At 47.5% G+C, this 27,861-nt stretch overlaps 1 protein-coding gene across 1 annotated transcript; it reads right to left on the reverse strand.

Moving 5' to 3' along the window:
* Positions 1-1,800: 1,800 nt before the first annotated feature.
* AGTRAP (angiotensin II receptor associated protein) lies at positions 1,801-27,620 on the reverse strand. The gene is made up of 5 exons (XM_087879135.1): positions 27,475-27,620; positions 11,081-11,115; positions 9,374-9,485; positions 6,133-6,328; positions 1,801-2,560 (listed from the first exon to the last, which is right to left on the reverse strand). Exons 1-5 carry the CDS (start codon positions 27,499-27,501, stop codon positions 2,448-2,450), a joined length of 483 nt encoding a protein of 160 aa, XP_087735261.1. The 5' UTR covers positions 27,502-27,620; the 3' UTR covers positions 1,801-2,447.
* Between the last annotated feature and the right edge of the window lie 241 nt (positions 27,621-27,861).

Here is a 27,861-nt window from a genome sequence, read left to right on the forward strand (position 1 = left end):
ATTTTTTTTTAAAAAAAATACTTTGGGGGGATTGGTTAGGGTCCCCAACTACCCAAAATTGAACTACACACTTCCCGTTTCCAAAAACAAGTATGGATTAACCTCCTTGAGCACAAAAACAAAAGAGTTTTTCCTCACAACTCAAGGACTTCAGGAGGACAGCTCCCATTCAGCTCCATCAAGTGGGAGGGAAAGAAAAAACAGCCTAGATTTTACAACAAACCTGGTTTGTTTTGAACACCAGTCTTTCAATTGACATAATAAACGCTCTAAATTTGCCAGTACGGAAAGCAAAAAAAAGAAGAAAAAAAAGAAAAAAAAAAAGAAATAAGGCTTGTACAAAATCTCCAAAGCAGAAGAAGAAAAACTATAAGGCAAAAATGACACCGTCCAAGTTTTAACGCTTGCATTTTTTCTAAAGGGGCAATTTACTGCTTTTATTTTTTTTTAACTTTAGCGAAACATCTTTTTTTTTAAAAAAATTGACATTTCTTCAAACCCAGCTGCCTTTGGATTTCACTCTGTATCCTTTGTCCACACTCCTTTTGGTTCCACGGTGTGTGATAATTTGCGGCAACGAGGAATCCGTATCCCGTAAATTAATTTTCCCCTTTTCTTTCTTTTCTTTTCTTTTCTTTCATTAGATTTATATACCGCCCTACTCCCGAAGGGCTCAGGGCGATGAACAGGCACAAAATAAAATACATAAATACAAAAGTTAAAAGATATAATTAAAACCAGATTAAATAATTTAGCCCGAGACAATTAAAAAATCCCAATAATTTAAAACAAATTAAAATTTCAACGTAAAAGAATTTTAAAACAGGGGAGAAAATTAGGCCAGGCCGGCTTGCTGGAATAGAAGAATCTTAAGAACACGGCGGAAAGTGCGTAGATCCGGGATCCTCCGTATCTCTGGGGGGAGCTCGTTCCAGATAGTGGGTGCCCCCACAGAGAAGGCCCTCCCCCTGGGGGCCGCCAGTCGACATTGTTTAGCTGACGGCACCCGGAGGAGCCCCTCTCTATGAGAGCGTACCGGCCGGTGGGAGGCTGCTTGTGGTAGTAGGCGGTCCCGTAAATAACCAGGTCCTAAGCCATGGAGCACTCTAAAGGTGGCAACCAGAACCTTGAAGCGCACCCGGAAGACCACCGGGAGCCAGTGCAGCTCGCGCAGGAGAGGTGTCACACGGGAGCGCCATGTTGCTCCCATCACCACCTGCGCGGCCGCACTCTGCGCCAGTTGGAGCCTCCGGGTGCTCCTCAAGGGGAGCCCCATGTAGAGATGGGGTGTTCAGCTACAACTCCCATCATTCCCACCCTCGCTGGGAATGTTGGGAGCTGTAATCCAAGCCTCCTCCTCCAGATGGCTCAGAGGCTAAGACACGGAGCTTGTCAATCAGAAAAGTCGGCAGTTCAAATCCCTAGTACAGGTCGGACTAAATGACCTCCAAGGTCCCTTACTGAGTTGAATTGTAATTCCAGAAACAAACCAAGTTGGCAATCAAAAGAAAATTGATTTTTTAAAACCCTTTTTAAAAAGGGTTTTAAACAGTAAATAAATCTTCTGGGGAAAAAACAGGACTGAAGGGCATCCTTCAAATTCACTCTTTTTTTCTTAGTTGATGTAGTTCCAGGTCTTACTGACAGTGGGAGATGGGAGTTGGAGTACAAGAGACACCCCCCCCATCCCCAATACTGCATTTTTTTCCTTTTTATTTTTCTCTCCCAAACGGCTTCTTCGTGAGGAGGACCACGGAAATTTTGCAAACTCAACCCCAACAAAATGGAGTCACGGAGACCTTTTGAAAACGGATTGAGAAACATTTTATTAAAAAAAAAAGAAAAGAAAAAGCTTGTTTAATTCTCCCTGAAAATCAAATCCCAGAGAAAAGAAAATGAAGAAGGTACTCTTAAAAGCAATCGATGGGAATAAAAGAAATTGCCGTTTGAGGCGGCGTTTGCGATAACGTTCACCGCCTCTCTCTACGACTTTCAGCCGCTCCTCCAACCGCCGTCTTCTGGAAACATCAGCCAGGCCAGGTCGGCCACCGATGCCACAAGCCACGCTGTACGACACCACGGAAACACGTGCTTTTTGCCTGATGAAACGCACATTTTTGGGGGGGAGGGGCGGTCTGTCAAGTCCATGCGAAGAACGCCAGCGTGGAATATCACCTCCATTCAAGATTCCTTTGCACTGATTTAGAAACTCGGCAACCCAGGCAAGAGATGAAACAAAATGGCGAATATTCACATTTTAAAGATTCTCCTCACGGTTGGAAGGCGGAGCCGGACAGAGCCTCGCCTGAATTTTTGGCCAGGAAAAAAACTTTCTCTTCAGTGTTTCCTCCATTCGACAGAACAGCAGACCGGGAGAAAACAGGCCAGTTTCCTTTCCAAAGAAGACGTGAAGAGAGACCAGCTTCTTCAGGGTCCCCCAAAGCCCGTCAGTAAGAAGGTGGAGGCGGTCCCTTGCTCGCCACATTGGGGTACGGGCGTGGGGGGTCTGGCGTATCAATAGATTGGTAGGCGCTGGTATCCTGGCTGACGCCGAACACACCTGCAAAGGTGAGATGGAAACAGGTTTTAGTGGACAGGCCTCGCTTCCCTCACAGTTCTTCCCAGTCCAGCGTCACTAAATGGAGAAGAGGCTTTATGGCCAGATCGGTGTCTGGCAGCATCACCTATGCCAGTGTTGGCGAAGCTTTTCGGCACCGAGTGCTGAAATGGGAGCGCGCGCGCCAGGGGTGAAATGCTCCCGGTTTGGACCGGATCGCCTGATCCGGTAGCGATGGCGGTGGGTGGTTTGTAGAACCGGTAGCAAAAATCCCTGCCCACCGCCCCCCATGCCCAGCTGAGCTGCGTGATCATCAGAGGCTTTTTTTTTTTTTACTTTTAAAAGCATTTTTTCTACAACTTCTTCCAACGAAAAAATGTCTCTGACGATCCCAGCAGAGTTGCCTGATCGGCAGAGAGGCATTTTTTAAAAAGCCTCTCTGACGATCCCAGCTGAGTTGCCTGATCGGCAGAGGCTTTTCAAAGCATTAGAAAAAATGCTTTGAAAAGTTTTTTTTAAAAAAAGTTAGCCACGCCCACCCAGTCACATTACCCCACCACCACCAAGCCACGCCCACAGAACCGGTAGTAACAAATTTTACATTTCACCCCTGGCGCGCGCGCGCATGTGCCGGAAAACCGGAAGAGCAGTCGTCCGGCGCGCATCTGCGCACCGGCAAGACGTTCTTCCGGTTTCCAGTTCATCCATGCACACCGGCTACTTGGTCTTCCGATTTGTGGCACGCATGTGTGTGTGACCAGGTGGTGCTCGCCAGAAACCGGAAGATCATTTTCCCAGCGCGCGCATTCATACCGGGCTGCTGCTTTTCCGGTTTCCGGTGCTCCCGGAAGAGCAGCAGCTGAAGGCTCGCATGCCCGGAGAGATGGCTCTGCGTGCCACTTCCGGCACGCGTGCCATAGGTTCACCATCACGGACCTATGCCAACTTAGCTAGGTGTATTTGGTTGGCCGTCTCTTTTTAGGTACCCCACAGTTCTTGCAACTCCAAATGGCGTTGGGTGGGTTGACTTTGGTTCAAAGGCACGGCCCAAACCCCATTTGGAAACAGGGCCTCGTAGCTACAGCCCGTTGCACCACCGAATTGATGAAATTTGACTCAACGTAGACTGGAAACATGGGAGTAAATTGCAACAGCAGCCAAGCCAAAAAGATGTCCGGCAAATAAAACCTCCTAAGCAGGAGGCAGTCTACCTTAAGGAAGCTTATTTCCCTGGGTCTTTGGGACACTCGTGAGCCTTGGTGGAGCAGCGGACTAAAGTGCTGTTAAGTAGCACTTAGCTGCCAGCTGCCTGCAATTACTGCGAGTTCGAATCTCACCAGGCTCAAGGTTGACTCAGCCTTCCATCCTTCCGAGGTAGGTAAAATGAGGACCCAGATTGTGGGGGCAATAAGCTGACTTTGTATAAAAAGGAACACCGCTTTGGGAGGGCCAAAAGCCCTACTAAGCAGGTATACACAAAAGTATGAAGGCTATTGCTTAACGCATTGTAAGCCGCCCTGAGTCTCCGGAGAAGGGCGGCATATAAATCGAACCAATAGATAGATAGATAGATGATAGATAGATAGATAGATAGATAGATAGATAGATAGATAGATAGATAGAATAAAATAAATAAATAAAATAAATAAAATAAATAAATAACACACAAACTGGGGCTGAATTTGGTTTCAAACTCCAGAGCTCTTATCCCGTATAAAACGGTCCCATTTGGGAGAATCTGAGGAAAAATATAACTAGAAGCAGCTCCTTGCCTGAATAGGGAGACATCTGAATATTATGGGATTCTTAAAGCCCAGCAGTTGTTTGCAAGGGTTGTGGAGAATGATGGGACTTGGAGTCCATTCCCATTGCCACCAGGTCATCTTTAGACAATTTGATGCTTAGATGGACCAAAGAGGCAAGGGAAAGTGTGTTTTTGGACCTACTTCCTGTTTACAATTTTTCTAAGGATCTGGAAATAATGCGTGAGGTTGCGAAGGGAGGCCTGATCCTGCCCAGGTCTTCGTGTCTTCTGAGAGAGACAGTGCAAAAGAACACACAGACAATTTGCACCATTGTTCCTCAATTAGTAACTCCTCACACTTGAGCAAAATCAAGGTTTCCCCCGTGTAGAAACAATAAATGCTTGGATCTGGAATCAGCTGATCACACATCTTTGCAAAATCTTGCTTTAATATTGTACATTTGCAGCCTCCGTGTTACGGGACAGGTATCTAAATAAAGACCCAGTTGTGCTCCCTTGTAGCAGAGAAGAAGAAAAAAGCTAGCGTCTTGGAAGAGGATTAAACTTCTGCATCCACGAAGATACTCTTGAGGTTCAGAGGGCTTTGGGCCTCCACTTACAGCGTTTCTAACAGCAGGGAGAGAAGGTGGAGGAGAAGATGGAGGAGAAAGAGAAGGAGAAGATGGGGAGAAAAGATGAAGGAGAAAGAGAAGGTGGAGAAGATGGAGGAGAACATGAATGACGAAGAGAAGATGGTGGAGAACATGGAGGAGAAGATGGAGGAGGAAGAGAAGATGGAGAAGATGAAAGAAAAGGGAGAAAGACAAGATGGAGGAGAAGATGAAGGAGAAAAGGAAGGTGGAGGAGAAGATGGAGAAGGAGATGAAGGAGAAAGAGAAAGTGGAGAAGATGGAGGAGAACATGAATGAGGAAAAGAAGATGGAGGAGGAGGAGAAGATGGAGAAGATGAAAGAAAAGAGGGAGAAGGACAAGATGGAGGAGAAGATGAAGGAGAAAGGGAAGGTGGAGGAGAAGATGGAGAACTAGTTGAAGGAGAAGGTAGAGGAGAAGATGAAGGAAAGAAAAGGATACATTGGGAAGAAAAGGTGAAGGAGAAAGAGAAGGTAGAGGAGAGCATGGATGAGGAAAAGAAGATGGAGGAGGAGATGAAGGAAAAGATGAAGGAGAAAGGCAAGATGAAAGAAAAGATGGAGGAGGAAGAAAAGATGGAGGAGAAGATGAAGGAGATGGAGAAGGAAAACAAGGAGAAGCAGATGGGGAAGAAAAATGAAGAAGGTGGAGAAGATGGAGAAAGAGAAGGAGATGGAGATCAAGGAGGAGAAGAAGATGGGGAGAAAAGATGAAGGAGGAAGAAAAGATGGAGGAGAAGGAAAACTGAAGGAGAAAGAGAAGATGAAAGAGAAGTGGAGAAGGAAATAAAGGAGGAGAAGAAGAAGAAGGAAAGGAAACAATGGAGGAGGAGGAGGAGGAGGAGGCCCTTCGCAAGCAGCAAGCCACCGTCCAAGGGAAACAACCAATAAATTAAAGAGGAAAGTTGACTTCAGAAGCCATGCAGGAGGGGCAAAGCGTTGGAAACATTACTATCCCAGATCAACCAGCGGTCCGGTGGGCTCTCCGGCTCTGCAACGGAAGAGAAACCAAATAAAAGACACCCCCTCCCCAGAACGGGCTTGGTGCACACGACGGAAACCGATCATTTCCCAGTTTGCGCAGGAAAATAGACCCAAGTGGGATGAAAACTCCACTCTTGACGGAGACCGGACCGGGCCGAGGACTGGGATTTGGTGATGCGAGAGTTTCCCAAGCTTACCTAGGTTCAGAGCGTACTCTCCACCCCGTTCTCGGTACATCTGGTAGGCGAAGAAACAGGACAAAGGCTTGAGAAGGAGGCTAAAAATAGCCATGCCGGTGCAGAAGCGCAAGGTATCGGTCAGCTTCACGAAATGGTAGTAGAGGCTGAAGTGGACAATGTCGGTCAGGATGGTCAACAGCAAGCCGGTCAGGAACTAGAGAAGGAAACACACCCGAAGAGCATCGTCAACAGAATACAACAGAATCACAGAGTTGGAAGGGACCTTGGAGGTCTTCTAGTCCAACTCCCTGCTCAGGCAGGAGACCCTATCCCAGTGATGGTGAACCTTTTTGGCACCGAGTGCCGAAAAGGAAGCGTGCGTGTACACATCTGTGCCGCAACCCAGAAGAAGAGCTGTCCAGGGCGCATGCGTGCCAGAGATGGTATTCAGCCGGTTTGCGCCGGTTCATGCGAACCGTTGGCAGAAATTTGGCCAAGGTTGCCGAACCGGTAGCGATGGGCGGCTGGCCACGCCCCTGAACAGTTCCCCCGGTTGCCACTCGCTCACCCCGCCCGCCATGTTTGTCGCCATGTTCTTCGTGCACGCACATCCCATTGCCTTGCAAGAAGAACATGATGGTGACGGCAGCAGCTTTTTCCGCGACCTCCGGTATTTCTTGGGGGCCGCTGAAAACTCCAGTCAGCTTGCCTTCCAGACTTTGGACCAGCCGCCACGGAAGGTAAGCAGCCCAAACAAAGAGGAGGTGGTGTGGGAGGAAGCGGGGCTAAGGCCAGGGGCGCTAAAGGAAGGGAAACGGGAGTGACTGGCGAAGGGAGGGCGGGGTGGAAATTCCAAAAATTTTCCTACCTTTTTCTGTGGGCGTGGCTAGGTGGGGGGGTGTCATGTGACTGAGTGGGTGTGAGTGACATCAAGTTGGCCACACCCACTCAGTCACATGCCTTCCCCACCTAGCCATGCCCACCGTACCAGTAGCGAAAATTTTTGAAACCGACCACTGATGTGCGTGCCCGAAAATGAACTTCCGGTTTCAGCTACTGAACTTCCGGTTTCAGCCAGTTACTCTTAAGGGTTTCTGGAGCGCACGCACAGGCGATGATCAGCTGGCCGGCGCGCACGCTCACACAGGAAAATGGAAGACCAGGTCTTCTATGCCACTGCCGCATGCAAAAAGGCAAGCTGATTGTTGCGTGCACGAATGCCTGCCAGAAACCCGGAAGAGGAACGGGCGATGCCGCGTGTGCCAGGCGACATGGCTCTGCATGCCACTTCGGGCACGCGTGCCATAGGTTCGCCATCACGGCCCTATCCCATTTCGATCCCAAGGGTTGTCTAATCTCTTCTTTAAAAACTTCCACTCACAACTTCTAGAGGCAAGTGGTTAGGGTTAGGGTTAATTATTCTCATGGCCAGGAAAATTTCTCCTTTAGAAGCTTCCACCCATTGCTTCTTGTCCTGCCTTCTGGGCGCTTTGGAAAATAGGTTGCCCCCCCTCTTCTTTTTGGGGGGGAGCCCCTCAAATATTGGAAGACTGCTATCTTGTCTCCCCTGGTCCTTCTCTTCACTGGACTATACCAGGGGTCTGCAACCTTAAATACTCAAAGAGCCATTTGGACTTGTTTCCCACAGAAAAGAAAACATCAGGAGCCACAAAACCTGGGTGGGCGTGGCCAACTCGATGTCACTCACTTCCACCAGTCACATGACACCCCTCCCTAGCCACGCCTACCCAGCCGGTCATTAGGGCAGAGAACTGGTTGTTCAAAAACACCGGGAACCACAAAATTCTTTTGACATCTCTCTCTCTCCCCTCCCTCCCTCCCCCCGTATCTCTCTGTCTCTCTCTCTGTCTCTCTGTCTCTCTCTCTCCCCCCCTCTCTGTATCTCTCTGTGTCTCTCTCTCTCTCTCCCCCTCTGTCTGTATCTCTCTGTCTCTGCCCTAGCCGCTTCTCCATCCCCCGCCGTCGCCCTTACCTTCTCAGGCCAGGCGAGGAGTGACTGGGAGGGGAGGACGAGGGGCGGGGCCAGCCAGTGGTGGGATCACCTGACAGGGAGCTGCAGCAGAGGGCCCAAAGAGCCGCATGCGGCTCCAGAGCTGCAGGTTGCTGACCCCTGGACTAGACAAACCTAATTCCTACAATTGGTATGTTTTAGCCTCCAGTCCCCTAATCCTCTTTGTTGCTCTTCTTTGCACTCTTCCTAGAGCAGGGGTGTCAAACTCGATTTCATTGAAGGCCACCATCAGGGTTGTGTTTGACTTGGGGGGGAGGGGCTGGGGGGGCATGGCAAGCTCAATGTCACTTGTGTCCGGGGCACCTGTGGTGGCAAAGTGCTAAGGCAGGACTTCCCTCAGACCCAGCGGTGGGCTTCAAAAATTTTAGCAAGGGGTTCTCTGCCCAGGTGCTAGGTGGGCGTGGCCTAGTCAGCCTCCTGCACCATGGCGCGGGTGGGGGGGGGCTTTTTGCCCTCCCCAGGCTCCGGAAGCTTTCCTCGAGCCTCCAGGAGGGCACAAATGGCCTCCCCAGGCTCCCGAGGCCCTCTGGATGCCGGAAACGGGCTCGTTTCCACCCTTCCCGAACTTCCAGTAGTCCCGTTTTTCACCCTCCCCAAGCCTCCCCACGCGCCCTGCACTTACCTGGGGCCATGTGGGGACTCCTGGGAAGGACAGGGCAGGCAGAGCCAGCCAGGAGTGGGATTTGGGGCTTTCCGAACTGCACAGAATCTTAGCTAGAGGTTCTCCTGAACCCCTCCGAACCCCCAGCAGCCCACCCCTGCTCAGACCCTCCCTCCCTCTCACTATATCCTCTCTCCCTCCCTTACTTTTCTTCTTTTTCCTTCCCTCTTCATTCTCCTTTCTTCTTCCTTCCCCCACTTTCCTTCTTTTTCCTGCCTTGCTCTCTTCCCTCACTTCGTCTGCCTCACTGATGTCCGACTCCGAAGGCAGCTGATAACTGTCAGACGGCCCTGGCCCCCTCTCTGCCTCCGACGCAGAGCCCTCGTCCGAGCCTCCCCCAGACTCCAGGACTGGCCCACGTTCCTCCCCAACCTCCTCACTGTCCGAATCTGCTGCCAGATCCGCTGGCCGCTGGCGGGCCACAACAGGTGTGGTCTTACCAAGGCCTTATATAGTGGGACTAACCCCTTTATATGCCTAACCCCAACTTCCGCAAGACTCCCCGTTCACGTTAACCTTTCTTCCGGTTGTCTACTGAATCAAAACCCCGACAAAAATTCACCAACCATGAAGATGGCATCCACCGAGTCTCGCTGCGCGATGGCCCAGACGCCCAGGGCCAGCACGGTGAAGTTGCTCCAGCTGTATGTGTCTGGTAACCAGGGCTCCATGCAGCCCCTGGAAAAAGAGAAGACGGTTCGATCCATGCCCTCTGCCATGCCCAACCTACCTCACAGGGTTGTTGTGAGGAAAAGTAGGAGCCGTACTATAAACACTGGCCTGGGCAGGATATAAATCTAAATAATAAATGCAATATAGGTCGTCCTTGACTTACAACAGCTCATTCAGTGACCGTTGGAAGTTACCACGGCACCAACTTAGGACTGCTTTTCGCACCCAACACCGTTGTGGCGTCCCCTGTGATCGCGTGATCACAACTGACAACTGACTCATATTTATGACGATCGCGTAAATATGGGTATGTGTGGGATCAACGTTTGCGACCTGACAAGCGAAGTCAATGGGGAAGCCAGATTCACTTAACAATGGTGGAAAGAAAGGTTGTAAAATGGGGCAGCAAAATTCATTTAACAAATGTCTCACATAGCGACAGAAATATTGGGCTCACTTGTGGTCGTAAGTCAAGGACTACCTGTAATCATGTAACTTAAAAGTGGTAATAATCAGAATAGAGTTGGAATAGGAGACCCTATAAAATTTGAGACAAATGACTGTTTAGTGAGTCTTCTTAAAAACCTCCTACAACTTCTGGTGGCCAGCTGTTCCACTGGTTAATTCTCCTCACTGTTAGGAAGTTTCTCCTTAATTCCAGGTTGCTTCTCTCCTTGCTTAGTTTCCCTCCGTTGCTTCTTGTCCTGCCTTCTGGTGCCTTGGAGAATAAATTGGCCCCCCTCCTCTTTGTCGCAGCCCCCCAAATACTGGAATACCGCTGTCATGTTACCCCTAATCCTTCTTTTCTCTAGACTCCTGCAACCGTTCTTCATATGTTTTAGTCTCCAGGCCTTTGATCAGTGGTGGGATTCAAATAATTTAACAACCGGTTCTCTACCCTAATGACCAGCTGGTAGGCGTGGCTTGGTGGTCATGTGACCATGTGGGTGTGGCCAACTCAATGTCACTCATGTTGATGGGCGCTTCACCTTACTGTTACAATGTAATAAGGGTTAACCAGAGAGGCAGTTTCTATAAGCAAGGCAATAAAGATTAGGCTAGAAACACCACCAGAATGTTTCCTTCCTGCCTTCCTTACAGGATTAGCCCTGTAAAGTGGGAAAAAATAAGATTTCTTCCAAGAACCGGTTCTCCGAACTACTTAGAAAGTTAACAACCGGTTCTCCCGAATAGGTGCGAACTGGCTGAATCCCACCACTGCCTTTGATCATCTTAGTTGCTCTTCTCTGCACCTTTTCCAAAGTCTCAACATCTTATTTGTAAGGTGGTGACCACAACTGGATGCGGTATTCCAGATGTGGCCTTAACTAAGGCTTTATAAAGCCATCCTTAGATGTTTTCTGCTCTGTTGGCCCATGAGATCAGACTATTAACAAGCCTTCCAAAACATGCAAGGGAGGCTTGCGATCTTGAAAGGCAAGACAAGGAAAAAGCTGTCAGGAGATGTCTTGTTTTTGGGGAAACCCGGTAGTTTAACATGCAACATTATGGAAGGGATCCCTGTGCCGTGGCCAAGGTACCCGTTGCAAAATTCTCCACAATCTTTTCCACAAATTCCCGCGCGCAACTGTGTCACTCACCATAAGGTCAGCAGCCAGTGAACCAGGACGATCGCCTAAAAGCAAAACAGAAACAATTGGCTCAAAACTCTTTTTTAAAAAAATATCCATTTTAACCGACTTTTGTTTCGAGGGTATTCGTTGGGAGCCCAAAGGTGCTTTTTTTTCAAGAGTCAACTGGACTTTTCTTGTTTTTTCTTTTGAAGATGTTTCGCTTCTCCTCCAAGAAGCTTCTTCGGCTCTGGCTGGATGGTGGGGAAGGGAAGGATTGATACTCCTTGCAGACCGCTGGTCATTTGCATTCTTTTTAGAGAGCCGTTGAGGACACTTGGAGGTTTGTCCTCAGGGTCACCTATCTCCAGTCTACAACACAAGTCCTTTCAACAGTTCCAAGAAGGCTCCACACTTATTATCACCACTCAGGTGACCCTGAAGTCACAGATAAACCTCCAAGTGGCCTCAACGACTCTCTAAAAGGATACAAATGACCAGCTGTCTTCAAGGAGTATAAATCCTTCCCTTCCCCACCATCCTCCAGTCAGAACTGATGAACCTTCTTGGTTTGAGAAGTGAAACGCCTTCAAAGGAAAAACCAGAAAGTCAATTTGTCTCTTGAAAAAGCACCTCAATCATGACCTGGATGACGGAGAATCTCCATAGACATAGAACAGGTGTCAGCAACCTGCGGCTCCGGAGCCGCATGAGGCTCTTTGGGCCCTCTGCTGTGGCTCCCTGTCGGGTGAACCCACCACTGGCTGGTCCCGCCCCTCACCCTCCCCTCCCTGTCACTCCTTGCCTGGCCTGAGAAGGTAAGGGCGATGGCGGGTGATGGAGAAGTGGCCGGGGTAGAGACAGTGAGATACAGAGAGAGGGAGAGAGAGAGAGACATAGAGAGATACAGAGAGAGAGATGGGGAGAGAGGGAGAGAGTGGGGCGGGAGAGAGACAGAGAGAGATGTCAAAAGGGTTTTGTGGTTCCCGGTGTTTTTAACAACCAGTTCTCTGCCCTAATGACCGCCTGGGTAGGCGTGGCTAGAGGGTCATGTGACTGGTAGAAGTGAGTGACATCGAGTTGGCCATGCCCACCCAGGTTTTGTGGCTCCCGGTATTTTTTTTTCTGTGGGAAACGGGTCCAAACAGCTCTTTAAGTGTTTAAGGTTGCAGACTTTTATTATTTATTGGTTCAATTTATATGCCGCCCTTCTCCGGAGACTCAGGGCGGCTTACAATGCGTTAAGCAATAGCCTTCATACTTTTGTATATACCTGCTTAGTAGGGCTTTCGGCCCCCCCTAAGCGGTGTTCTTTTTTATACAAAGTCAGCTTATTGCCCCCACAATCCGGGTCCTCATTTTACCTACCTCGGAAGGATGGAAGGCTGAGTCAACCTTGAGCCTGGTGAGATTTGAACTCGCAGTAATTGCAGGCAGCTGGCAGCTAAGTGCTACTTAACAGCACTTTAGTCCGCTGTACCACCAAGGCTTCTTTAAAAGCCCAAACCAACAGTTTTGGATCTGAGTTAATCCGGTGGGGCATCAGGTTATTATTATTATTATTATTATTTATTAAATTTCTATACCGCCCTTCTCCCGAAGGACTCAGGGCGGTGAACAGCCAGAAGATAAAAACACAGAAATACAAAAATTTAAAATAAATTAAAAACAAATTAAATAATTTGACTGAATTTAAAATACCCCATAATTTAAACAGATTAAAATTTGTATTTAAAATTTATATTTAAAAGGGGAGAAGATTTAGGCCAGGGCAGCTTGATGAAATAAAAAAGTTTTAAGCGTGCGACGGAAGGTGCGCAGATCCGGGATCTTGATGAAAGGTTGATGAAAGGGCTTGTGCAAAAACACACACTCACTTACGCACACACACATACACACTTGAATGAAGCTTTCATACCAGTATGACAAATTTGCGCTATTCTGAGATATTCATTCCTGTGACATTCCTAGCAGTTTCCTCCAAACTCAGCAACAAAAAAAATGTGCCCTAACTATTTCACACATTTATTTTATGTGGGAAAGGACTTACAAACCCTAATTTGTTTTACGCCGTATATAAAAATGACCTCAAGCCTAATGAGCTCAATGATCAATTCCAATTTTATTCTAGAATGTTTCATTGGATATTTATTGAGTGCTTTTTAGTTGTTCTATGACGGTAATAAATTGAATTGACTGAGCTCAATGAACTATTTTGGTCAGGGGTGAAATCCAGTAGGTTCTGACAGGTTCTGGAGAACCGGTAGCGGAAACTTTGAGTAGTTCGGAGAACCGGCAGTGGAAATTTTGAGCAGTTCAGAGAACCAGTAGCAGAAATTTTGAGCAGTTCAGAGCACCGGTAGAGGAAATTTTGAGCAGTTCGGAGAACCGGCAGCGGAAATTTTGAGCAGTTCAGAGAACCGGTAGCGGAAATTTTGAGCAGTTCAGAGAACCGGCAGCGGAAATTTTGAGCAGTTCGGAGAACCGGCAGCGGAAATTTTGAGCAGTTCAGAGAACCAGTAGCAGAAATTTTGAGCAGTTCGGAGCACTGGTAGCGGAAATTTTGAGCAGTTCAGAGAACCGGTAGCGGAAATTTTGAGCAGTTTGGAGAACCGGTAGCGGAAATTTTGAGCAGTTCAGAGAACCGGTAGTGGAAATTTTGAGTAGTTCAGAGAACCGGTAGAGGAAATTTTGAGCAGTTCAGAGAACCGGTAGCGGAAATTTTGAGTAGTTCGGAGAACTGGCAAATACCACCTCTGACTGGCTCCAGAGTGGGATGGGAATGGAGATTTTGCAGTATTCTTCCCCCGGAAGTGGGAAGGGAATGGGGATTTTGCAGTATCCTTCCCCTACCACGCCCACCAAGCCACACCAAGCCACGCCCACAGACCTGGTAGTTAAAAAAAAATTGGATTTCACCACTGATTTCGGTTATGGTGGTGAGGAATTCCTTGAAAACCAAAAAGCAGGAAGTTTGTCTCTTTAATCCCACATGAGCAAGCAAGCAACAATGCCAATATTATTCATTTTTTTAAAAAAATAAATTTTTCACATGTCACATGTTCTCCACGGCTGGCTCTGAGGCAGTTTTTTTTTTAAAAAAAAAAAACAAAATGTAACACAATTAGTCATGCATGCCGCAAGATTGCAAATCCAGCAAAGATGAAAACATCTGGTCAGGAACATTAAACCAAGAGAATTTTTTTAAAAAAACAATTCCAGATCCAGAGCACAGTTTCACCTAATCCTGGGGTCCGAATCACACTGGTTTGTATTTCCAGAATCACAAAAAGCTACCGAAAAAAACCCAATAAATCAACATTGTGCCTTAAGATTCGGGAATAATAAATCAGTTGGAGAGCTGTAGATGAGCACATCTGGAAAACGTGAAAGCTAGAGAAAGATAAATCCTAAACACAGCCGCATCTTCTGTAAATAATAATATCTGCAGAAGTGAATCCGTTTTTTTAAAAAAAACATGCTTACTTCCTAAAATTCCACCAGGCCCTTAAAAACCAGAAGTCTCTCTTTTTATGCCAAAATCTCCCCCCCCCCCAATTTCTTCCTTCCTGCAGTCAAATCTACATTGAAACACCTTTCACTTTCTCTTCTTCAATTGCTCACCCAAAATGCTGGGATTTGCTAATAGATGATTAATTTTTTTCCCCCTGACCCAGCGAAGTTCTTGCGTTCTTAAAAAACACTTTTGAGCCAGCCTCAAAACGGCCTTCCTTTTACTTCTAAACTGCTCCTATCCTACCTTAAAATCCTGATTTGTAGCCTGGAGATCAATGTTCCTAAATTGGTTTCTGAAGGACTTTCATCAGCTTTTTTTAGTTGCAGCTAAAATGTCGGCTCCGAAGATAGAAATGTTTATTTGAATCTTACTACGTGACAATGGCTGATTCCATGGAAGGAAGGGAGGGAGGGAGGGAGAGGGAGGGAGACAGAGAGAGAGGGAGACAGAGGGAGGGGTAGTGAGAGTGGGAGAGGGAGAGGGAGGGAAAGAGGGAGAGGGTGGTGAGTGAGGGAGGGAGGGAGAGGGAGACAGACAGAGGGAGGGGTAGTGAGAGAGGGAGAGGGAGGGAAAGAGGGAGAGGGAGGGAGGGGGTGAGAGAGAGGGAAAGAGGTGGAGGGAATGAGGGAGGGAGAGAGAAAGGGAGAGGGAGGGAAAGAGGGAGAGGGAGGGAGAGGGGTGAGTGAGAGGGAGGGAGAAAGAGGGGGAGGGAATGAGAGAGGGAGGGAGAGAGAAAGGAAGGGAGAAAGAGAGGGAGGGAGGAAGAGGGAGGGAGAGGGGGAGGGGTATTGAGAGAGGGAGAAGGAGGGAAAGGGAGAGGGGATGAGAGAGGGAGGGAGGGGGAGAGAGTTGGAGGGAATGAGAGAGGGAGGGAGACAGGGAGGGGTAGTGAGAGAAAGAGGGAGGGAAAGGGAGAGGGGGTGAGTGAGAGAGAAGGAGGGAGAGAGAGGGAGAGAGAGGGGAGGGAGGGAGAGAGAGGGGAGAGAGAGGGAGGGGGAGAGAGATAGAGATAGAGCGCCCTCTGCACAACCTCAGAGGCTCACCGCAGGATAAATTGGCATGCTTCCGAGCCAACGACCTGCTGTTAATTCTCATTCAAAAGTCCTGATTTAAACAGGAGAGAAATGTAGTGTGATGTATTTATCATTTATTTCCTCTCTGAGGAGAAAAAAAATCTGATTATATGAGCCAGCAAAGCTTTTTTTATTTTTTTATTATTTTTTAAAATCAAGTTATTATTTTTTAAAAAATTTATACATATCATTGTGTGAATGGCGCATATTCCTATCTACATATTCCTAATTATTACATTCCATTTTCCTTATTTCATATTATTTACTCCCCTCTTTTACACAAAATTTTAATTTTCATATCAATATGAACTAGCATGCAGTAACATCTAAACCGATGTGCTTTAGCATCCGTATTATTTTCCGTTATAGTTTCAATAGTATAAACCTCAAGAAAAAAACAACAACGAAATTGTCCCTCCGTTTTCTTTTCTCCTGTACACCATATTTTACCCATTTTTACAACAATCCCTCCTTTCCTCTTCTTTCTCCTCCCTCTCTTCTCTCCTCCCCTCTCCTTCTCCTCTCCCCTCTATTTTCCCTGTCTCTTCTTCTCCGCTTCTATCTCCTTCCCTTTCTACTCTTCCTCTCCTTTCCCCTCTCTACCCTTCCTCTTTCTCCCCTCCTCTCCTACTCCCTTCACTCCATTTCCTTCTCTCTTTTCGTTGTTGCATGTAATATTCCCAATACATATAGAATATATTGTATTTTCGGGGGGGAAAAGCTTTTTTTTTTTTTAGAGTGCTCTCACAGAAGTTACACCCATAAAAAAGAATCTCAGCTAATTAAAATCCACCCCGGGTGTTTCGAGGGGCAGCGTGATTAAAATGAAAAGCCTCAGTTGCACGCACAGTCCAAAGCCGATAAATTTAATTTCCCCCCTTGCGGCTTCCAAAATTAAAATAGGAGCGGGAGGGCTGAGGAAAATAAATGTTTCATCATCCTTAATTGCGATTTTCCCATAAAAACCACAACATTACAAAAAAACAAAATCAAAAAATAACGGAGATGGCAGCTTTTACAAACATCAAGATCGCTTTGCAAGCGTTCCAAATCGCTTAGTATCATTTTTACGGGATGTTTTCCACGCCTCTCCCACACCCTGGAGGCTCTGCAGTTCTGGATTTTATTTATTATTTATTGCACACATGTATATGGCCGCCCAATGCGCACACGGGCGGCTTACCCAAATAGTGTCCGTTTGCCATCCCATGTGCCAATCAGTTGTGGGTTGCTCCAGGGGAGAAATGCTCCCGGTTCGGACCGGATCGCCCGATCCGGTAGCAATGGTGGCGGGTGGTTCGGAGAACCGGTAGCAAAAATCCCTGCGCGGTCCCCCCCATGCCCAGCTGAGCTGCACGATCATCAGAGGCTTTTTTTTTAATTTTTAAAAGCATTTTTTCTACAACCTCTTCCGACGAAAAAATGCTTTTAAAAGTAAAAAAAAAGAGCCTCTGATGATTGCACGGCTCAGCTGGGATCGTCAGAGGCTTTTCAAAGCATTTTTTTCTGCAACCTCTTGGCCAAAGAGGTGGTAAAAAAAAATGCTTTGAAAAGTCTCTGACGATCCCAGCTGAGTTGCCTGATCGGCAGAGAGCTTTTCAAAGCATTAGAAAAAATGCTTTGAAACGTTAAAAAAAAAAAAAGTTGGCCACGCCCACCCAGTCACATTACACCTCCCCCACCAAGCCACGCCCACAGAACCGGTAGTAACAAATTTTACATTTCACCCCTGGGTTGCTCCCAGTCCTGTCCGGTTCTTTGCAACCAGTAGTAAAAGCGGCGGGAGGCTCCACCCACCCGCCCCGGACGTCATAACTGATGACGTCAATTCTGCATGCGCAGAAGCGCGTGAGCGAAACGAAGGCACCCGCGCGTTCCCGTTGTGAACCGGTAGTAAAGGTAAGTAGAACCCACCCCTGGTGCCAATTGTCTCCTTTTCCTAGATCCAGACGTGTCACTTGTGTCTTAATCTCCTCGTGACTTGATTACTGCAACACATTCCACCTGGGGCTGCCCTTGAAGACCATCGGACGGCTTCAACGGGTCCAGACTACAGCAGTGCAAGTAGCAACTAGCATGAATGTGCGTTTTTTCTGTTCTGGCCCCTGCCCTCTGGAATGAGGGTATCCTGATGATGGGAGTGGCTCCCAGCGGGCCAAGGGTGGGTTGCTGGTTGTGTTTGTATACGTTTCTCCTCTCTGTGTGTGTTGTTCACTAGAGTCACAATCCTGTTTACTTGTTGTGGCCCATCAGTGGCCTGTGCGGATTGTAGCTGATTCTGACAGCGAGGAGGCTGGTGTGGTGTTGCGCCAGCAGCCTGGGCAGCTGGCACTCGAGTCAGACAATGAGGAGGCTGGAGAAGATGTGGTGCCAGAGGCGGGGATTCAGCCAGGGCCTTCAGAACCTCCAGAAGCTTCCATGGGTGAAGAGGAAGAAGAGGAGGAGCCTCTTCTCGATGCACGAGCGCGCAGAGCTGCCAAAAGGCAGGAGTGGCTCCTCAGGAGGAGGTCTCCTTGAGAGTAAGGCTTGGGGCTAATTGGCCATTCCCTTAGCCTATTTAAGGAAGAACGCCGACTGAAGCAATTTGTAGGGAATAACTTTAGTTCACTCTCCTTCGTGTCTGGATTCTCTGCAAATTGCTTCTGGGCTTTCTGCCAACCATAGTAAGATTGTGATTACTTTATCTTTGGTTTCTTGTAGGCTGTTAAGAAAGTTTATTAACAACCTTTGTTTGGAAAAAGATGGAGTTATTTTAGTAAATTTAAGTTTTGTATGGACTTTGTATGTGCTGTGTTCTTTGGGGTCCGTAGCTGGGGCAGAACATTACTGCTATAGCGTAGCGCAGTGTTGGCAAACCTTTTTGGCACCAAGTACCGAAACGGGAGTGTGTATGCTCTGGTCAGCTGGTCTTTGGGCGCGCATGTGTGCCAGAAACCAGGAGAGCAGTCGCCCGGCGCGCGCATGTGCACCGGGTGGCTGCTCTTCCAGTTTCCGGAGGTACCACGTGTGTGAAGACCAGCTGGCCAGCACACTGGAACCCGAAAGAGCAAACGGTCGACGGCTCGTGTGCCCAGGGAGATGGTTCTGCATGCAACTTCCGACACGGGTGCCATAGATTCGCCACCACAGCATCTATTTTTGATAGTATACTGGTTTTGTATTTATGCTGCAAGTAATCTAGGATTGGTCTGAGGAAGGGACGGAGGGAGGGAGGGAGGGAGGAAGGAAGGAAGTAGTACTTTATTGTCATTGCACTTCATACAACAAAATTAAATGCCATCTTCAGTGTAGGAAGGAAGGAAGGGATATAATGGATGGATGACTGGAAGGAAGGAAGGAAGGGATATGATGGATGGATAGGTGGAAGGAAGGAAGAGATAGGATGGATGGATGGAAGGAAGAAGAGGAAGGAAAGAAAGAAAAAGGATGGAAGGAAGGAGGGAGTGAGGGAGGGAGGGAGTGGGGAAGGGATATGATGGATAGGTGGCTGGAAGAAAGGAAGGAAGGAAGAAGGTAGGATGAATGGGAGGAAGAAGAGGGAGGAAGGAGAGAGAAGAAGGAAAGAAAGAAAAAGGATGGACGGAAGGAAGGAGGGAGGGGGGAAGGGATATGATGGATAGATGGCTGGAAGGAAGGAAGGAAGGAAGAAGAGGGACAAAGGAAGAGATAGGATGAATGGAAGGAAGGAGAGGGAGGAAGGAGAGAGAAGGAAAGAAAGAAAAAGGAAGGACGGAAGTAAGAAAGGAAGGAGGGAGGGGGGAAAGGATATGATGGATAGATAGCTGAAATGAAGGAAGGAAGGAAGGAAGGAAGAAGGAAGGAAGAGATAGGATGAATGGAAGGAAGGAGAGGGAGGAAGGAGAGAGAGGAAGGAAAGAAAGAAAAAGGAAAGACAGAAGGTAGGAAGGTGGGAGGGGGAAAGGGATATGATGGATAGATGGCTGGAAGGAAGGAAGGAAGGAAGGAAGGAAGGAAGGAAGAGATAGGATGAATGGAAGGAAGAAGAGGGAGGAAGGAGAGAGAAGGAAAGAAAGAAAAAGGAAGGACAGAAGTAAGGAAGGAAGGAGGGAGGGGGAAGGGATATGATGGATAGATGGCTGGAAGAAAGGAAGGAAGGAAGAAGGTAGGATGAATGGAAGGAAGAAGAGGGAGGAAGGAGAGAGAAGAAGGAAAGAAAGAAAAAGGAAGGACGGAAGGAAGGAGGGGGGGAAGGGATATGATGGATAGATAGCTGAAATGAAGGAAGGAAGGAAGGAAGGAAGAAGGAAGGAAGAGATAGGATGAATGGAAGGAAGGAGAGGGAGGAAGGAGAGAGAGGAAGGAAAGAAAGAAAAAGGAAAGACAGAAGGTAGGAAGGTGGGAGGGGGAAAGGGATATGATGGATAGATGGCTGGAAGGAAGGAAGGAAGGAAGGAAGGAAGGAAGAGATAGGATGAATGGAAGGAAGAAGAGGGAGGAAGGAGAGAGAAGGAAAGAAAGAAAAAGGAAGGACAGAAGTAAGGAAGGAAGGAGGGAGGGGGAAGGGATATGATGGATAGATGGCTGGAAGAAAGGAAGGAAGGAAGAAGGTAGGATGAATGGAAGGAAGAAGAGGGAGGAAGGAGAGAGAAGAAGGAAAGAAAGAAAAAGGAAGGACGGAAGGAAGGAAGGAGGGGGGGAAGGGATATGACGGATAGATGGCTGGAAGAAAGGAAGGAAGGTAGAAGGAAGGAAGGAAGAGATAGGATGAATGGAAGGAAGAAGAGGGAGGAAGGAGAGGGAGGAAGGAAAGAAAGAAAAAGGAAGGATGGACGGACGGACGGACGGACGGAAGGAAGGGAAGGAAGGCCTTCAAAGCAAATCTTCAGAGAAGTGCCCAGACGCTTATCCCAATCCTAAAGAGCAGCTTTTCCAAATCACCATCGCTGCATCCTGGCTTCATCGTGCGCAAACAAAATTTAAACCAGGAAGCAAGAACACCACATACACACAAAAACAGACACGCCTAGAATGAGGAAGGGAAGGAAATTTGGGCAACGCTCAGAGAATCGTCGCTTTCGCACTCGGAGAACCGATGAGTCCAAGACAGGTAAAAAGAATCCGGCAATTCTGTGTTTGGGGTTTGTTTGTTTGTTTTCCCCACCGCCTGTTTTGCATTTCTCTTCCTTTCCGGCGTCATCTGAACCACCTGCCTGAAAACGAATGACTCATGTCCCTATTTCCACACACCGGGAAGAAACGGCCCCGGCTTGGGTGCAGGGAACTCCACGGCTTTTCTCTGTCGTTTTGGACAATTGTGAAATTTTGCCGGATGCCCAGACGGGCTGCTGACTTAACAATTTCTTCAAGGTCAGTTTCTGGTTACAGTCGCGACGAAGCCAACCGAGCCGAAAACAAAAACTCCTTGCACAATAAGCCTTCCAACGGTTTCAAGGTAGACTGCCTCCGGACAAGGAGGCTCTATTAGCGTCTGTGGAGGTTCTCGGCCTATCCAGGTCACGCTGGTCCCAAAAGGTGCCTTTTAACCCCCACCCCACACACAAAAAAGATGTTTTTGAAAGATGTTTCGCTTCGCACCCGAGAAGCTTCGTTTCGGGTCCGATGGACGTTCCGTTCCGTCGGAACTGAGGAAGCTCCTTGGATGAGAAGCAAAACATTTTCAAAGAAGAAGAAGAAGAAAAAAAACAACCCGTAAGAAAGTCCAGTTTGCCTTTTGGAAAACCACCTTTGGCTCTATTAATTGACTTTTTATCTCCAAACTGGTTGGGTTCAGGAGCCAAACGCCCCAATGTTTACCAGCCGTAGGGTCTTCTCTAAATTATCTTGTTGTTGTTAGTTGCGAAGTCATGTCTGATCCATCGCGGCTCCATGGACAACGTTCCTCCAGGCCTTCCTGTCCTCTACCATCCTCCGGAGTCCATTGAAGCTCACGCCGACTGCTTCAGTGACTCCTTCCAGCTACCTCCTTCTCTGTTGTCCCCTTCTTCTTTTGCCCTCAATCTTTCCCAGCATTAGGCTCTTCTCCAGGGAGTCCTTCCTTCTCATTCTCATTCAGTAGCCAAAGGATTTGAGTTTCCGCTTCAGGATCTGGCCTTCTCAAGAGTAGTCAGGGTTGATCTCCTCTAGGACTGACCGGTTGGATCGCCTTGCAGTCCAAGGGACTCGCGGGAGTCTTCTCCAGCACCAGAGTTCAAAGGCCTCAATTCTTTGGCGCTCGGCCTTCCTTATGGTCCCAACTTTCACAGCCATCCATTGCAACTGGGAAAACCGTAGCCTTGACTATACGCTCTTTTGTTGATACTAAATGATCTACAAAGCCCAAAACCCAATTAAAGTTTTGAAACAACTTTACGGAACATATTATCACCTCTGGTGGACGTGTCCCGCGGCAAAAAAATTTTGGGCCAAAATCAAAAAGTGGCTAGAGAAAATAACACAACAACTGATAAATGGAAAACTTGAGATGTTCCTACTAGGGATATTCACAGAAAAAATTGACGAAGGAAGTAAAATATTTAATATTACATATTTTAACTGCCGCTCGTATAGTCTATGGCCAGAATTGGAAGAAAGGAAATGTGCCATCTGAAGACGAGTTAATAAAAAAAAATCTTGGAATGTGCCAAGATGGACAAACTGAAAAAAGAACTTAAAGAAAAAGAGGATACAGAATACTATAGGACTTGGCACAAGTGGTATAAGTGGTTGGAAGGAAGGAAAAATGAAGAAGAAAATTAGGGGGGGGAAAGATAGAAATGTTAAAAAAGAGATAAAGGATATGTTAAAGCAGGGTGGATAAAAATCAATGATTTTTTTTAAAAAATCAAAAAAATCAGATTTTTTTTTATTTAAATCGGATTTTTTTGATTTAAATCGGATTTTTTTGATTTTTATCGAATTTATTTTAATAAAAAACTTTTGGGGTAAAAATCTATCGTAAGATAGTTTTCTATTTAAGATACATAAATAATTTAGTTTATTCAGCATGAAATGGAGCTTAGTTCTGTAGCAGGAGGCTGTATATTCTGCAACACTGGGACTATCGGTGAGTCAACAGTGGGTCAAAGGAGTAGCAGAGATGACAGTTGCTCTTTAAAAATCATGATTTAAATCGAGTTGATTTAAATCAAGCCTTTTTACCAGTGATTTAAATCATGATTTAAATTGTGATTTAAACCAACTCGATTTAAATCAAATCCACCCTGTGTTAAAGTATAAAAAATAGGAGGTAGATATGAATGAGAGAAATATATTGTATATATAGTAATTAAAATGTCGGGGACAAGTAGTAAATCGGAATAATAATAATAATAATAATAATAATAATAATAATAATAATAATAATAATAGAAAAAAGGGGAAATTGTGAATAACAAAGAAGATCACTATGCAATAGCTGTAACGAGAATGTGTTTATAAATGTTGTATGTCTTGTATTGTTATATTGTGTTATAAAAATAATAATAATAATAAAAAGTTTTGAAAGTATTTCTTTTTTTAATCCGAAAAAAAAAATGTCTGCCGATTCGTTTGCAGAAGTGTTAATTAAAAGCCAGGCCAAGCAGAGAATTAAGGCATCAAATCAATCTTCCTCCCACTCCCCATATATTATAAAGTTAATCATTGTTAGTCTGTTAAGCCCAGTCTGTGCCTCAACGCCAGGACTACACCGGGGGGAAAAAAAAAAGAAAATGTAATTTCTTTCCAACAAAGGCCCATTTTATTCATAGGCGCACAAACCGATTTTTCCCAAGGTTTTTGTGATTTCGGAAATACAGTGTAACGGCAACACAACACTGGGATCAGATTGTCCTATCCGCAAGGTTACACTTTTCGCAGCGTTTAAAAAATTAACCCATCAAGAACCCGGAATGCGATCCTGCCTTGCAGCGTTGACTTTCTATTCACAGGACGGAAAATCCTGTGGCTCCGTGGGAAGAAATTGTGTGACCTCCCCCAAAAACAGGGAGAGAAGATTTTTAAGTCCCCGTTTCTCAAGCTTGACAGCTTTGAAGAGGCGCGGATTTCCAACTCCCAGAATTCCCCAGCTCTGGAGAATTGTGGGAGTCGAAGTCCGCCCCCCCTCTCGAAGCTGCCGAGGGCAAGAAACCATGTTTAATTATAACCACAGTTCGGAGCCCGCAAAACAGGGGTGAAATGCTCCTGGTTCGGACCGGATCGCCTGATCCGGTAGCGATGGCGGCGGGTGGTTTGGAGAACCGGGAACAAAAATCCCTGCCCCCCCCCCTTATGTCCAGCTGAGCCGCACAATCGGAGGCCATTTTTTTTTTTACTTTTAAAAGCAGTTTTTTTCTACAACCTCTTCTGCTGAAAAAATGCTTTTTTTAAAAAAAAGCCTCTGAGGATCGCGCGGCTCAGCTGGGATTGTCAAAGATCCAAGCTGAGTTGCCTGATCAGCAGAGGTTTTTTTTTTTCTTTTAAATGCCTCTGACGATCCAAGTTGCCTGATCGTCAGAGGCTTTTTTTTCTTTTAAATGCCTCTGACGATCCAAGCTGAGTTGCCTGATCGTCAGAGGCTTTTTTTTCCTTTTAAATGTCTCTGACGATCCAAGCTGAGTTGCCTGATCGTCAGAGGCTTTTTTTTCCTTTTAAATGCCTCTGACGATCCAAGCTGAGTTGCCTGATCGTCAGAGGCTTTTTTTTCTTTTAAATGGCTCTGACGATCCAAGCTGAGTTGCCTGATCGTCAGAGGCTTTTTTTTCCTTTTAAATGCCTCTGACAATCCAAGCTGAGTTGCCTGATTGTCAGAGGCTTTTTTTTTCTTTTAAATGCCTCTGACGATCCAAGCTGAGTTGCCTGATCGGCAAAGTTTTTTTTTTCTTTTAAATGCCTCTGACGATCCAAGCTGAGTTGCCTGATCGTCAGAGGCTTTTTTTTCTTTTAAAAGCCTCTGACGATCCCAGCTGAGTTGCCTGATCGGCAAAGGTTTTTTTTTCTTTTAAATGGCTCTGACGATCCAAGCTGAGTTGCCTGATCGTCAGAGGCTTTTTTTTCCTTTTAAATGCCTCTGACAATCCAAGCTGAGTTGCCTGATTGTCAGAGGCTTTTTTTTCCTTTTAAATGCCTCTGACAATCCAAGCTGAGTTGCCTGATTGTCAGAGGCTTTTTTTTTCTTTTAAATGCCTCTGACGATCCAAGCTGAGTTGCCTGATCGGCAAAGTTTTTTTTTTCTTTTAAATGCCTCTGACGATCCAAGCTGAGTTGCCTGATCGGCAGAAGCTTTTTTTCCTTTTAAAAGCCTCTGACGATCCAAGCTGAGTTGCCTGATCGTCAGAGGCTTTTTTTTTCTTTTAAAAGCCTCTGACGATCCAAGCTGAGTTGCCTGATCGGCAAAGTTTTTTTTTTCTTTTAAATGCCTCTGACGATCCAAGCTGAGTTGCCTGATCGTCAGAGGCTTTTTTTTCTTTTAAAAGCCTCTGACGATCCCAGCTGAGTTGCCTGATCGGCAAAGGTTTTTTTTTCTTTTAAATGGCTCTGACGATCCAAGCTGAGTTGCCTGATCGTCAGAGGCTTTTTTTTCCTTTTAAATGCCTCTGACAATCCAAGCTGAGTTGCCTGATTGTCAGAGGCTTTTTTTTCCTTTTAAATGCCTCTGACAATCCAAGCTGAGTTGCCTGATTGTCAGAGGCTTTTTTTTTCTTTTAAATGCCTCTGACGATCCAAGCTGAGTTGCCTGATCGGCAAAGTTTTTTTTTTCTTTTAAATGCCTCTGACGATCCAAGCTGAGTTGCCTGATCGGCAGAAGCTTTTTTTCCTTTTAAAAGCCTCTGACGATCCAAGCTGAGTTGCCTGATCGTCAGAGGCTTTTTTTTCTTTTAAAAGCCTCTGACGATCCAAGCTGAGTTGCCTGATCGTCAGAGGCATTTAAAAGAAAAAAAAAGCCTCTGACGATCAGGCAACTCAGCTGGGATCGTCAGAGCCTTTTGAAAGCATTTTTTTTTTTTTTACAAAAAATGGTTTTAAAAATAGTTTTAAATGTAAAAGTAAAAAAATAAAAATTGGCCATGCCCACCCAGTCACATTTACTCCCCCCCCACCCAAGCCACGCTCACAGAACCGGTACTAACAAATGTTAGATTTCCCCACTGCCGCAAAAGTCTGTTTTGCGGCTACAATTGAGCGCCAAACCATCCCTGGAAAGCAATGCAAGGTAGTGTGTGCCCCTTTCTCACTGGGCAGACTAAGCTTGACACACCTGTGTTACACCAGAGAGGCCCCTTGCAAGCACACACAAGGAGGAGGCTGCCCCTTGGAGATGGGCCAAGAGAGATCTGAAGTCCAATTTTGAGCCTCGGTTGCCTTCACACACACACACATACACACACACAGAGGAGTTCCTCACTCAGTTTCCCCCCCTCCCTCGCCTCTTATCGCACACTTGCTTCCTGCAGTTGTGGGTCTGCTGCGGACCACGTGCCAGGAAACTTATGGCTTGGAGGCCACCCATGCCTGACCAGGCAGTCATTCACAAAACTCCTTTCCCTTCTTCCCCCACAGGTCAGGAGGGAGGCGGCGGGCCCACCTTGCAGGGGTGTCCGGTGGATGGAGCCACAAGCCTCCCACCACAAGACTCCTTCCCTTCTTCCCCCCACAGCTCAGGAGGGAGGCGGAGGGCCCACCTTACAGGGGTGTTAGGTGGACGGACCCACAAACCTCCCACCACAAGACTCCTTCCCTTTTTCCCCCCACAGGTCAGGAGGGAGGCGGAGGGCCCACCTTACAGGGGTGTTAGGTGGACGGACCCACAAACCTCCCACCACAAGACTCCTTCCCTTTTTCCCCCCACAGGTCAGGAGGGAGGCGGTGGGCCCACCTTACAGGGGTGTTAGGTGGACGGACCCACAAGCTCCATCAGTGCCTTCCGCCGTGCCCTTAAAACCTTCTTTTTCCAACAAGCCGGGCTGGCCTAATTCTTTTTAAGTGCTTTTAATTGTTTTGTTTATCGTTTTAATTAATGGGGCCAAATCTTTTTTTTTTTTTTAACTGTATTTTAATATTTGTATTTGATGTTTTTATTTGGCCGTTCACCGCCCTGAGTCCTCAGGGAGAAGGGCGGTATACAAATTCAAAATGAAATATAATAAAATATAAAATATAATAAAGCCTCCCACCACAAGACTCCTTCCTTCCCTTCTTCCCCACAGCTCAGGAGGGAGGGAGGGAGCCCACCTTGCAGGGGTGTCAGGTGGACGGGCCCACAAGCCTCCCACCACAAGACTCCTTCCCTTCTTCCCCCACAGCTCAGGAGGGAGGCGGAGGGCCCACCTTGCAGGGGTGTCAGGTGGACGGGCCCACAAGCCTCCCACCCAGCTACCTGAACCCCCCAACCGTGCCCAGCTCTTTCTTGCACCTTTGCCTTCTGGACTTTGTAGTCACACACCCCTTTTGCACGCCTTTGTGTGTGTGTGTGTGTGTGTGTGTGTGTGTGTGTTTGTGTGGGTTCCTCTTTCTTGGCTCTCCTAGCCTCTTCCCTCTCCCCCCCCAACCCCTTGGCTGACTTGGCAAACCCGCTCGCCCTGCGCCCCTCCCCACATTTTGCAACGCCCACCCAAGGCTCTGGGGACCAGGGGGGGGAGGGTGGGGGGGGAGGGTCCAGGCATCCCACCCACCTACCTTCCACGTTCCTCCGACCCCCGCGGCCCCCTCCCCAAGCTCAGCTCCCCTCCCCAGGTTTTAAAGGGGGTGGGGGGTGGGAAGGGGCTTCGCGCTCCCTCCGCACCTGACACGCTGCAGGGTCTTCTGGGTTGGACTAGAAGACCTCCGAAGGGCCCCTCTTCCACCTCTTGTTGCATTCTGTTGCCCTGGCCAGGCGGTGTCGGGCAGCCGCGACTTACCTTCAGGTTAACGGCGGGGATCTCCATACCGACGGAGCCTGCAGCTACCTCCGCCGCCGCCTTCCCCTTCTTCTTCCCCGGCCGCCCCGCCCCGGCTTGCCTCCCTCCCTCCTCTTCCTCCTCCTCCTCCTCCGGGAAGGGGCAGCCCCAAAGTCCGGCCCGCCTGCCTGCCAAAGCGGAGCCGCTCCGGAGCGACGCGTTGCCGAAGCGGGGAGCCTCTGAGCTTGTGCAGAGGGCGCGCTCTCTCCCTCTCTCCCTCCCTCCTGTCTCCCTCCCTCCCTCTCACTCCTCCCTCTTCCTCCCTCTTTCCGTCTCCCTCCCTCTTTGACTCCCTCCCCCTCTCCCCTCCCTCTCTCCCCCTCCCTCTCTGCCTCCTCCCTCTCTCTC

Source organism: Pantherophis guttatus, chromosome 15 (assembly GCF_059756535.1).
Source record: "Pantherophis guttatus breed Tessera chromosome 15, ASM5975653v1, whole genome shotgun sequence".
NCBI classification, from domain to species: domain Eukaryota; kingdom Metazoa; phylum Chordata; class Lepidosauria; order Squamata; family Colubridae; genus Pantherophis; species Pantherophis guttatus.

What these genes read in the sequence shown, in the direction of transcription:
- AGTRAP (XM_087879135.1), bottom strand. Translation starts at nt 27,501, where the DNA reads ATGGAGATCCCCGCCGTTAACCTGAAG. An exon ending in TCCCCGCCGTTAACCTGAAG is followed by an intron (nt 11,116 to 27,474) that starts GTAAGTCGCGGC and finishes TTTTGCTTTTAG; the next exon opens with GCGATCGTCCTGGTTCACTG. An exon ending in CACTGGCTGCTGACCTTATG is followed by an intron (nt 9,486 to 11,080) that starts GTGAGTGACACA and finishes CTCTTTTTCCAG; the next exon opens with GGGCTGCATGGAGCCCTGGT.